The sequence below is a fragment of the Eptesicus fuscus genome, chromosome 17, assembly GCF_027574615.1.
Source record: "Eptesicus fuscus isolate TK198812 chromosome 17, DD_ASM_mEF_20220401, whole genome shotgun sequence".
Lineage (NCBI taxonomy): Eukaryota > Metazoa > Chordata > Mammalia > Chiroptera > Vespertilionidae > Eptesicus > Eptesicus fuscus.
Genome location: NC_072489.1, coordinates 26,951,863 through 26,965,109, shown reverse-complemented (window position 1 = coordinate 26,965,109; position 13,247 = coordinate 26,951,863). Strand labels below are relative to the sequence as shown.

General features: G+C 36.7%; 1 protein-coding gene across 1 annotated transcript in view; it reads right to left on the bottom strand.

Moving 5' to 3' along the window:
* ANK3 (ankyrin 3) overlaps window positions 1-13,247 on the bottom strand; it is a 302,810-nt gene that overhangs the window by 47,603 nt on the left and 241,960 nt on the right. The window contains exons 28-29 of the mRNA XM_054728942.1: window positions 12,201-12,355; window positions 1,110-1,321 (exon numbers count right to left, since the gene is read on the bottom strand). Coding sequence (XP_054584917.1) covers window positions 1,110-1,321; window positions 12,201-12,355 — 367 coding nt within the window. The remainder of the gene's footprint in view (window positions 1-1,109; window positions 1,322-12,200; window positions 12,356-13,247) is intronic.

Below are 13,247 nucleotides of genomic sequence, written 5' to 3'. Positions count from 1 at the left end.
ACCCCAAATAACCCAACACTGTAGCAGGAACAAGTCAGCCTGAATGTTGCTCCAATGTAACAGATAGCGTGGGCTTGTGTGACAGAGAGGGAATCCAGCCTCACGGCAGAGAAGCATCCTAGTCTAATCTAAACTAACAGACAACAAATACTGTGTCCAATATATTTAAAACCTATGCAGGACATTCAGTAAAATATTACAAAGGCAACTTGCACCCATGTAAAAATGGAGGATTTTCAGCGTTGTAACAAAAAGGAAAAAACTCATGATTTCAAATCTAGTATTCCAAAATGAAGTTCTTTCTTCTGGTCTCTTTGCTTCTGAATATTTATACGGGAGAGAGCTGAAGGGCACTTCATGCCAGTGGAATGTAAGGTGGTCTCTTTTGCTAGGTGTTTATGGAAGGCCTTCCCAGGACTTAGAGTGCTCAGCTCTAAAAACCCAACTCCTTGGGCATGAGAGGCAACTGTCAGTTAAATATTTTAAATACTCTATTAATTAACAACACAAATTAAGTTATTTCAGGCTACTTTCCTTAGTCAGTAAGAAAAAAAATTCACTGGTTAAGTACTGGTTCGGTCTAACCGAAATGTATCAAGACCACCATTGCCAAGATTTCCAGTCAGCTTTCTAAACCCAAACAAGTTCCATCTGGTTTGGATAAAGCCCAGCATTTAGGATTTTACTTAAACCAAAATTTGAAAGCTTGCAAGTTTCACTACTGCTGATTTTTATGATGTGGCATGTTATAAACCAAGTCAAACATGGGTTGTTTCTTTAATGGTACCTGTGCCCTTTGGTGCTTCTGTTGTTCCACATACTGAGACCAATAACTTATGGTTAAAAAAAAAGCACTCTCTCATCAGAAACCAGGTGATCCTTTTATACGGAAAAACCCTAAAATATGTATCTTATTTCATAAGCCACTAAGCTAATTTTTAATCAATGCTTTTCATTTGAAATGGGTTAATGATTCTCCCAAATGGCCTCCTGCTTTCATCAGCAATACGAGAGGGAATCCAATGAGAGTTACGACAGTTGTCCCCAGAATGGCACGTGATCCCCGCCCTCTACCTGTTCCCCGGAGGAGAACCTCATGTGAACATTACCTGGAGGCCCACGCGGATTCTTTTGGTCAAAGCGCCCTCAGGGAAAGAAGCCTGGACCAGGGGCACGGTGGTGCTGCTCAGAATTCCACCTTCGGGACCAATCTGGTTGCTTTCCTGCTTAATCCGTGAAACGACTGCAAAGTACTGCGGGAAATCCTTCGTGATAATCCTGCAGATTCGCTTTTTCCCTAACTCCTCTGGACTATCAAGTTCTGAAAAGACAAACGAATGAAGAAAGCCATGAGAATAAGCCTGCTTCCACAATACCTTGAGGCAAACGGATGTGCGATTTTGATAAAATTACTTATATTTGGTAATCTATTTAGAGGGTTTTTTTTTTAATGGTAAAGAGAAAACTACAGTTATCCTAAAATTATAATAAGCTTTGCAAAACTATTATAAAAATATTCACATACAGTACTTGAAAAGTATTTCTACTGAAGAAGAAGAAAATCTTCACAAATAGGCATTTTACCATATATGGACAAACTTCTACTCTTCAAAAAGGGACAGTTGATTCTGTGATTGTTTATACATAATCTTCCCCTCAAGTTGCCAAAAGTAAGAATGAGTCAGAAAAAGTAAGGCCCCATAAGAAAATGAATAAGGACATAAGTATGTCTGAGAGGCTCCAGAATTTTATTTGAAAACCTCTTGAAAATATTTTTAAATTACCCAAATGATTAGTAACATCACCACCAATGGTCCTCCCACATCAAACTCAACCAGCCACACATGAACACATCTCTTTCTTTTCTGTCCACCTCCAACCCTCCTCCTTCCCCTGCAGTCCAAACTCCCAGAAAGGGTTTACTGTCTGTTCAGTCCTCTAGTCTAATAGCTTTGACTCACTTTCCTCTGTACTTCATATCTAAAGGCCAAAGTCCAGTTGGTTCTTCGTGTTTCGGAAATGGCTTTCTATCCTGTCACCCCCATATTCAGGCTTTTGCCTAATTCCTGAGACCATCTCCTAGCCACCTTCCTGCCACATGTATCTCTTTACGCCAGTCCATTCCACCCAGCCACAGGCGTGTTCCTTCAAAAGTCAGTATATGAGGTGGATGTATATGTTGTAATATGTACTTTGCTCTCCAAGGCATATTACAGTCACAAAAAATATATAAAAATTGACTAATCACATCTTTACATGTCAATGTATACATTCATATAATTTATGTAAAAATTAGGGAAGGGGAAAAAAGAGGAAAAATATAATACATATTGTAATGAATGTATACACATGCAGTATTTCATGGGTAATAATTCTATCATGCTAGTATTAATATAACAATATAATATATACAAATAACAGACTATTAATGCTTTAAAGTAAATTCAATGCAAGTACATTTTTTTCTCTATTTCTTGCTTTAAAAAAAGGAAAGTGAAACACAATAGTGAAATGACCTTAGCTAAAAGTTTGGTATCAGGTAATTAAAGACCCAGCTGGCTAACAGTTGCCAAGAGGGAATGAAAAGGCTCTGACACTCAGTCAAATTACATTAAATTAGATGATGTTTGATATTGAGGCCTGGCACATTGTAAGTGTTCAATTCATATCCATGGAACAGAGAAATCAATTGGGAATTAATGAGACTCATATTTTTCATACCAAATATCTGGAATAATTATTTAAAATCTTGCTCTAAAATAGATGTCGTAGTGGAGACTGGTTATTATTATTTTAGTAGTGTTTTTAAAATTAAAATATCATTATGTGGAAAAAGTGGCTCTAGTCTTCCTGTTTTTCAAAAACACAATAAAATCTATGTCCATGTGTTTGTAACTCAGAAATTAGTTTACTTAATGGATGTTTACCCAAATGGAGAATATAAAACTTATAAAAATTCTGTGATACAATATAAAAAGGTATACTATAGTCCCCCTCTATCTGTGGGGGATATGTTTCAAGACCCTTTTCCTATTCATACATACCTATGATAAAGTTTAATTTATAAATCAGGCACAATAAGAGATTAATAATAACTAATAATAAAGTAGAACAATTAACAACATACTGTAATAAAACTTATGTGAATATGGTCTCTCTCTCTGATAACCAATCTGATAACCAAGACGGCTACTAAGTGACTAACGGATGGACAGCTTGGATGCCCTGGACAAAGGGATGATTCACGTCCATGGTGGGACAGGGTCAGATTTCATCACACTGCACAGAATGGCATGCCATTTAAAACTTATGAACTGTTTATATCTGGAATTTCCCATTTAATATTTTAGGATTGCAGTTGACCACAGGTAGCTGAAACTGTGCAAAGCGAAACCATGGATAAAGGGGGACTCCTATTATCAGAAAAGTCAGATTTCCAGGCAACAGGCAAATAGTAATAAAGTCTGATCATGTGAAAATGGAACATCAATGTTCTTTCCATTCAGATTTTTAAATGCTCTATTACTTAGGCCAGAAGTAGGAATTACCAAGAGTCTTTGATTTGCTCCCACCCTTTACATGCAGATATAGACCCAACACAATTATCTGCAGCACAATTGTGATGCCTGTATCACATTCATACCCACAGAGAAGCCAGCTCCGAGTGCAGTGACCCCCAATGGCCAGATCATAAGCAACACCTGGGTTTCATATTAAAAGCACAGATTCCTAGGTTTCTCTTGTGGAGATTGTGACTTGGTCGGCCAGAGGTGGAACCCGAAAATCTGCTTTTAACATTCAACCCCGGTGACTATGACTTGACTGACACATTTGGGAAGCAAGGTCTTGTAGACTCTCACCCTGCACCTCTCCTTGCAAATTCAGAACTCGAAGATTAAAAACATGACAACAAGATCCTATAAAAAAAACTCAAGGATGGTTCAATATGAGAAGAAGAGCTTATAGGACAATAATAAATACCCATTACTTTTAAGTGTTTTTTTAAAGAAGATATAATAAACCACCCCCCAAAGCTACAGAATTAAAGGATAAAGGGGTATAAATATTCAGAGCTTCTACCTTTTAGGGTGATTCATAATGCCACAGAATATGAAAGGATCCTCCTTCCTCTTTTTAATCTGTTACTAGTAAAGTTTTCACATCTTTTCCCCCGCACCCCCCTCCCCCCAAAAAAAGATTAAAGGGAAAAGACAGAGGTGAGTTCTGAAATAGGTAGTTTTGGCCAGGAGGAAGGCTAAAATTTACATATACTGAATGTCTACTTTTGTGGCAGGTCAGCTACTAATTAACCTACATATAGCATATGGTAGAGTAGGTGTTTGGCTTTCAAAAGGTTAGTGACTTGCCCAAGTTGACTTTGCTGGTCTGCTTTAGAGCTGAAATTAGAAACTAGGTCTGGAAACAGGGTTGGGGAGAAGGCGTGAAGTCATATAGACATGTTGATAAATGGATGGATGAATAATGGGTAGATTTGCAAACACCCTGGTCCAAAAGGTGACATGCTTTGTTATTGGCCCACGCTATGAGCAGAAAGACTTTACTTATTACTGTGGCACTTGCTGCCATACAACACATAGAAGCCAATGTCCTACAGCTTTCTTGCCTCACTGATTAATGATAAATTTCTTAAGCACCTTGTAACTCATTTAGTTTCCGTATTTGTAAAAGGTGGGACAATATTCTCTGCAACTGAGATTTTAGAACAGAGCAGTAAGGATTATAAAATGCTTTTCAAATATGAACAGTTTTGGAGATCATAATACACTGAAGCATAAATGACAGAATGGAATTCATGTTCCCACTAAATGAGTTAGTCTTAAAGCTTTTGAATTATCATCCGATCAGTTTTGCCTTACTTTTACATACACATGATTTAATGTCTCCATAATTTCAGATTAGGCGTATGCTCTACTCAGTTTGCTCCTCTAAGAATGGAATATCTAATATTGAAGGGCAGGGGAAAAAATGAAACTTAGAAGGCTAGAATGAGAAAGGGCACGCCAACCAGTCTTGCATGTCTACAGTGTATACATCTGAATTGCTATCGTTTTCACTTCATTCCATTTTTTAAAAATATTTTCACCAATTACAGAAAACTAAATATCAGAGAAATTGAGGGAAATGAAGAAAATAAAAGATAAATCTATAATAGTCAACTCAAGCTACAGAATATATGAAACTTGTAATAAATTCAATGAAATATTTCAAAAAAATTACAGACATTTCTTTGGAATTAAAATTCAGCTCCATCTGAATTATGCAACTTTTGTACCAAGCCCAGCCAAGATGTTACAGGGGAAAAAAACAATAACTCAAGATGTAATTTGACCCTTCTTCCTCAAAGTAAAGATGAGAGGGATCTTTTCAATATTTTTCAACTTTTAAAATAATTAGAGATTCATGGAAAGTTGCAAGGACAGTACAGAGAGGTCTCATACTGCACTTTCAGTAGTTTAACTCATTCTTATTCACTTCTGGTATCTGCTTCACGTCTGTGTGGATCAGCATTATTTTGCATCTTTACCCAACGTGGGACCTTCTTTGTTACTCATATGTGCACATGCATGAAGTGCTAATGACGCAGAATGTGTGAAAAAATGATATACTATTTGTTTTTCTCTCCAGTTTTAGCAATCCATTTAATTTCTGACAATCATATACCTTAACATTAGAAAACGAAGTGTGCCCTTCCTCTATCCCCTAGACCTCCTCTCCCCCCATTTGGCTGTGACACCCCTTCCTTTAAGTTGTTGCTTTTTTCTTGGGTCTGGGTCTCAGAATTACTATTACCAAAAGTGGGGGGATACGCCTGGAGACAAATAATTTCTCCACTGATTCAACCAAGTATGATGAAGTGACCACACTGTGCCAAGAGCTGTTATCTGCACTGAGCGTAACGGCTGTCCACACGTCAGAGCCAGTCCTGCCCTCATGGACTTTACCATCCACCAAGGAAGATAGCAAAGTTCAAAACTCCTTGTTACAGAAGACAGGCCAGGTGCTGTGTATTACCAGGTGGATCTAACCCAGTCTGGGGTTTAGGGAAGACTTTCCGGAAGAGGAGAAAGCAGGGAGCAATGGGACGGCAAGTTCATAATATGTTATAGTTTAATTAGTAGTTTTTGGTATGATTTTTTTTTTGCACTCTTACCACAATCTTGATTTAAGTTCAATTTTTACTTTTTCTCCAGAATGTTTCAAGATTGTTAATAGATCTCTCCAATAGATGGTGCTGTGTACAACATAAAGCTACAGATGTCACCTGTCATTGCTCAACTGCTTCTACAATTTAACTTGACACTTTAAGATCACTATTTGTCTCATGGCTGATAAACTAAAAACAAGTAAATTCAATTGAAATGAAGCAAAGTTGCAATTTTTAACTGATAGGTCTGTTTACAAAATATTGTCGATATAGTTAAATTTATTTTCTGTTACATAACATTATAAGTATCAATTTTCCTTGATAGTAATTTCCAGTAATTTAGTAAATCTAATATGTAGTATCTTAAAATCTCATTTGCTCTCATCTGAAACTTAAGCAATCACAACAAGTGAGGGAATATTTTCCTAGCATTATAACACTGTTTGGAGAAGTTTAGGGACATTTTTGTCCCAATAAAGTAACTGAGATTTTAAAATCATAGCAAAATTCACATATCCTCAAAGCATTCTTGTGATACTTAGGTAGCAATGCTTTTGATTTTAAAACCTAATGGTAATGTGAAAGAAAGTCTACACGCTGTCCAGAGCAGCTCTGTGTAAAAGAAATATAATGCAAGCCACATATGTAAATATCTAAATGTCCTCATAGAAACACTTAAAAGTAAACAGGTACAGGTGAAATTAATTAGGCCAGTATTTCCAAAATATTACCATTTCAACATGTAACCAACATAAACATTTTTAATGAGATATACAGGTTGTCCCCTCAAAAATATATACACACTGTAATAGCTGATAGCTCAATTTTGAAAATGAAATGTATTTTAATAAATACTGCCTTTATAATTATTCAAATTGTATGTATACATTTTTTTGGACACTCAGTAGATCTACTTTTGGAGGTGTACTAAATCTTTGTATATCTGTATTTTACATTCGTAGCATCCATATCTCAATTTGTGCAAGCCCCATTTCAAGTGCTCTATAACCACACGCAGCTAGTGGCTACTGTGTTGGACAGTGCAGGACTGAGTGCCTCATCAATTTTTAAGTTAAGACCTCTAAGGAGGAAGAATTCTTCCACCAATCAAAGACTCCCAGGTCCAGCATAACTGCAAACTACAAAGCATCCCTTGGGTCTGGCTTTGGAGGCACAATTTTAAACATGTGTAACTGAACTTTGTGAGTTTAATTTAAAGTAAGGTTTGAATTAAACTTACGAAGTGGATTTGATCTGGTACACCGTAAAGAGTGTTTTCGGGAAGCAGAATGAATACTCTGTTTTGCGGTATCTTTTTCTCTGCCGAGAAAACACGAGTTGACAAGTGCTAGAACAAGATCTGCGTCCGCTGCCAAAGAGAAACGTTGCCCCTGCCACATGATACCTTGGTGGTAACAGCAGGCTCTTCACACCCAGACCAACTGTCCTGTGTCATTCTAGCCTCTTACTAGAACAGAGCCTTACTGTCACACCCCCTGCATTAGCATAACCACTGATGCTCTTGTCCTCACGGGCTTGCACCTTACTTTGCAATGACAATATCCTGTTGAGTCATACATGAACTAAGAGCGTTGCTTGCTTAGTAATGGAAAATTTCCATAGCAGCTGACCTTTAGGCAGCCTTTTTGTTCCCCACAAAGTAGTTTCCTAGGCATCCTTCATTTGAAAACATACAGAGGCAAAGGAGTAATGTAGAAAAAAGAACTCGAGTTGAGTCAGAAGTCCGGATTTTGGAAGTCTCCACCTATTTATTTGCTATTTCCTGAGTGGGTGGTGGTGATGGGACGAGTGTCATCACCATCGACTGTGGCCAGGGCTTCCACTGGCCCTGGTGGTGTCTGTGCGATTTAGAAAGGGTGCCCGCTTGGGAGGGACATAGCCCTGCAGCTATATGGCTTGGCAACTAGACAGTGGCGTTGAGAAAACTAGGTAAGAGTGTCCCTTTGGCCTGTAGGCCAGCATCGGAGCATATGGCTTGGCAAGTGGAAGAGGAAAGATTTCAGCCTCCCCTTGCCTCTTCTGCACACCTGCTCAGGCAGCGTGACTATGACAAACATCGATGGAGTGCTTCTCATGGATCTGACATCCTGCCAAGGACTTGGCATAATTAGCTCATCTGTTCCCCATTAGTTCCTATGGGGTATCCTCGCTTTATACACTTAAACTTAACTTTAGAGAGACCGACTGGTTAGCGTCATCCACCTCGTAAAGGGCGGAGCCAGGATGTGAATTCTGATCTACGTGAGGTCCATAGGTCATGGTCCTAACAACCACATTACTCTGGGCAAATTATCCTCCAACTTGAACTTGTCTTTCCCTGGAGTTATTCTAACCACTACATTTCACTGTGCACATAGAAAAGTTTTTTGCAAGTTTTAAAATACTATAGAAACATAATCTAATCAATGATCTAAAAATTGGCTAATAGGATTTTTAAATACTTGGGTTTCAAGATTTTCAGAGATGAGGGTGCAATGAGACTGGTTATAAACGTAGCATATAGATGAGTTATAAAGGAGCATATAGAATTTATTTATGAAAAAGAGTTAAAAAGAAGATACTTGTAATGACAGGTATTCTCAAGGACCGCTTGCCATAGGTGACAGATAAGGCTTAATTGTTACAGACGGGAAATTAATAGGTTAAATAAAATAATAGTAGGATGATATATTTTTCTTCAGTGAAGTCTTGAGTGATCTGCTCACTGGTTTATTGGTTTATTTTATTTACTATTTGTATCCTGGTAATTAACAGCTACTCAAGAACAAAAAAGGGAGGGGACAGAGGGGAAAGAGTGGAGGTAACATGAAACCTCCCACACTATGCTTATACTTCTCCTCCTGAGAAAACTTGGACTAGTTGGACCTGGAAGGAAAAAGAAGGGTCGCTTTTTATGCTTTTAGAGCTAGACTGATTTTTCTTTCTGCCTGTTTTTACAGGGGTAGGAGGTGTTCCAATAAAAATGAAGTAACTTTGGGAACAGAAGAAGAATGGAGGTAAGTGGGGCTTGAGCTTGGTATGAAATCTGAATAATGGAGGTCCAGTTATAAAAGGTGTGTAGTGGACCTTCATAATTATTATTTTAAAATTCGATACATGAAGAAAACCACTGTGCCTTGAACATTCAGCCCTCATTTTTGCTGCTCTTGCTCTCCAGTGCTTGATTTTTAAACCCGAAAGTGTTTACATTTCCTTTTAATTGTCTAAAATGGAACCCAAGTTTCTCTGGTCTTTAAAAATGTAGCATAGAAACTCTATCTACTATTTCCAAGATAACACACAGAATCCAGGACAGAGGGCTATATCTTCACTTCTTTAAAACACCTTAGTATGGTGAATCATTTGGCAAAGACATGACTCACTCCTATTTGAAAATTGGTTTATTAAAAACAAAATAAAGTCATGTCAGCCTGAAATTATGGAAGTCCATTCCATATTAATTTAAAAAAATATATATTTCTGCCTGATAGGAGATACTACCATTTATACTAAAAAATGAAGAATATATTATTAGAATATTCGGTGGTTTTTGCTAGAACTTTAGTGTCCAATGAGATAGCCACTGACCACACATGGCTATTTAAAATTACGTGAAATGAAACAAAATTAAAACGTCCCTTCCTCAGTTGCACTAGCCACATGATGAGTATTCAAGAGTCAGCTGTGACTAGTGATGGCTGTTGGAAAGCACAGTGCATATATTTCCATCACCGTAGAAAGTTCTATTGGTCGGCACTGTCTTCAAATAGTCAATATTCTGCTAGAATATAGTTACTCCCGAGTACTTTCCTCAAAGTAAATGCTCCTCTGTAACTGTTTTTCTCCTGGAGATGAGAAAATTTGGGGTAGAGGAAATGATTTAATGAGAACCTTCCTCCATAAAGCTACATCTTATAATATTGCGGTTTCTCATTCTGCTCACTCACCGGGACTGGATGAGTTGGTCTAAAGCAGCGCTGTGCCTGACACTGGCGACTCAAAGGTGACTAAGACATGTACCCTGCTCTCAGGAGCTCACAGTATCAAGGTCACTAGCCATTAAAAAGGAGAAAATTCTGTGTAGTGGATGCTACATTTTAAAGATTAGTAATCTACATCAGCATTTAAGAAGTACTGGATATATGAAAATATTTTTATATTTTATTTTTCTTAAAACAAACTATCCTCTATGGAAAACCCATTTCCCTTATTATCTCATATTTTTATTCTGAATTATCAGTATTATTTTTATTTTCAAAATGCTAATTCAATTCATTCTCTTAGTATTTATTCTTTTTAAAAACTCTTGATTATATATTCTTATAAATGTCCTTCTAAGAGAATGACTATTTTCATGTTTTGAAATAAGGTAATAAAAATTAAAAGTCTTAATTACCATTGCATGTTCCTATCAATCAGAAATTATCTGAAGTTGGAGATGGTGATGTAAATATCAGTATTATGAAGAGACATTTAATGTATACTCATTAAATATATAACATTTAAAATGACTATACCTCTGGACCTTTAAATCTATGGGTTTGTAGGAATTTTCCCCTTTAGGTTTATTTTCTTCTCCACAAGACACACATTTCTAAAATAAGGGGGATATAGTTACATGTCTTTGAAAACAGGCAGGACTAGATTTCAACTCTGGTGAGGCTACTTAGTTGGGGTAACCTTGCATGTTACTTGACATGTCTATACTTCAGCTCCTTTACCTCTGAAGGGGGATTAAAACTTCCCACTTTGCAGTACTATGCTTTCATTTAAGATTTTCATATATGCAGGCGTTTATCAGTGCCTCATGAATGCTAGACACCCAACAAACATTAGTTTCCTCCTACCTTGCTGTAAAGACACCCGAAATTCCTGGTAGGCTGTAATTAACTATCTTATGCAAAACCTTTGGCATGACAATTTTTTAGTCTATAAAATAATAGTGACAACCACTGATGTTTATCAAGGGCTTACTATGTGACAGGGACTGTATTTCATTAGTCTTCACATAATTATTTTTTCTTAACAACAATCCTACGTATAATGCAAAGAAGGTAATCTCCATGTTACAGAAGTAACAAAGGCTCACAGGGATCCAAGAACCTGCCCATGGTCATCCCTCAAACACCCTTGAATCTGTGGAGCCCCTCTGTCCACACTTTGAAACCAGGAGTGACTTTTCTGGAAGCATTCCAGAAATAAGTGAATTAAACCCTCAGAGAGTCAATTTTATGGTATGTGAGTTATATCTCCAATAAAGCAGTTATTTAAAACAACTGATGGATTTGTAGTGATTAGGATGACTTTTATACTGACTGTATAAAATAAAGATTGGCTTTATTTTATGGTGACCTTGGTCTATAAAACTGCATCAAGTACCTACTCTCAAAATAAGTCCATTCCTAATGTCTATACACCTCAGAAAAACGGCTTTGATTCTAAGGGTCAGACAGCCTGAGGTGTGTATGAGGAAGTGACATGGTCAGCTATACGTCAGTCTTACAGGTCAAAGAGTAAAACCCTGCAGCGACAAAGACTCCAATAATTAGCCTGACACATTTTTTTTTTTAAAAAAGGATTAGAGCTCAAGAGAAATTAAACATTCATGAAGAATACTGAAAGAATCTGGGAGAAAACTGAGATAGAAGAAAGGGTCTGAAAGTAATAATTCCCAAAATAAAATGTGAACGTATTTTCTTAAAAATGCTCTGCATACTTTGCATACCTTCCAGTATTTTCTCACGCCCTCCTTATACATCTTTGACTTAGAAAACTTTGTTGGGTTTTGGAAAGATTGACGTATTTGATGAAAGAATCACAACCGTTACTTGTACATTAGTATTATGGGGGAAAACGTTTGTTACATTAAATGGAACTTCATGCCTTACATACAGAAAACACAACAAATATTGAGGAACCTCATTCCCAGCTTGAAATACAAATGTGTGAAGTCCAGAATGTTTCTTTTAGTCTAGTTATTCCTTTGATATTTTTCCTGCAGAGATTTACAGAAACAAGGAGTCATCATAATTACCTTCATCCATGCCATTAAGTAATTCAGTTAAATCTTCATTTTTACTGTCAAATTGGTGCTCCTTCCACGTTTCTCCATTTTCACTTCGAAGAACAATGAGTTCCCTCTCTTTTCCTCGCATAGACCCAAAGTGAGGTATTTCCACTATGACAGGGCTGGAAAAAAATCCACATTATTTTGGTATCAAATGAAATATACTTACAGTATCATACTTAAAAAAAAAAGTTTCATTAAGAGGATTCATTGGAAAATCAGAGGTGCCACTAAGGTTGGGAATGATTTCAAAGCTGCAGAATCATTTGCTAATTAAATAATATATTAGAAGCTTGAAAACATGCCATCATTCATTCATTCACGAACAATTCTTGAGGGCCTACTATAGGTTAGGCTTTTGATTTAATGGGGGGGGGGAGGGAGGAGGGAATATTTAGCCCATATAAAAATAAATTTTGATTCAAGGAATTGAAGATTATAAAAATAGACCATAAGAAAGTTGGTCCATTTTTAAAACCACAATAGGTATATTATTATATTTATTAAAAATGCTAATGATTTAAAAGGACACAGTCATTTATTTAAAAAAGCAATTCTGCAAATTTCCTATTTTAAAGATTACTGATTTTTTCCCCTTAGCAAGAAAACAATCAATGTAACAATCCACTCCTCCAATAGTCCCTCTCTATGACTTTCACAGCCTATGTAGTTAAGACAGTTTCTTTGATTTTCAATTTGTGAAATGGTAGAGGGCAGCTTAATTTCCTAGCTCTAGTTTAACCTGCATAGGAATATTTAAATTTTCTGAAAAAGCACTTGTTGGTTTGAAATTGCCATACAATCTGTTAATTTTTGACAGTGTCCTTTGCAAAAGAATGGCTGCAAATTGAAGATAGCCAATCAAGCACAGGAATAATTTTGTTAAATTTTAAAATAGGATAAATGCTACAAAAAAAACGAATGGAAGTAAGCAGACCACAATCACATACAATTTATGTAGTTGGATTGTGCAGCTTTCTTTTATGACATTTAAGTAGACAGTATCATTATTCT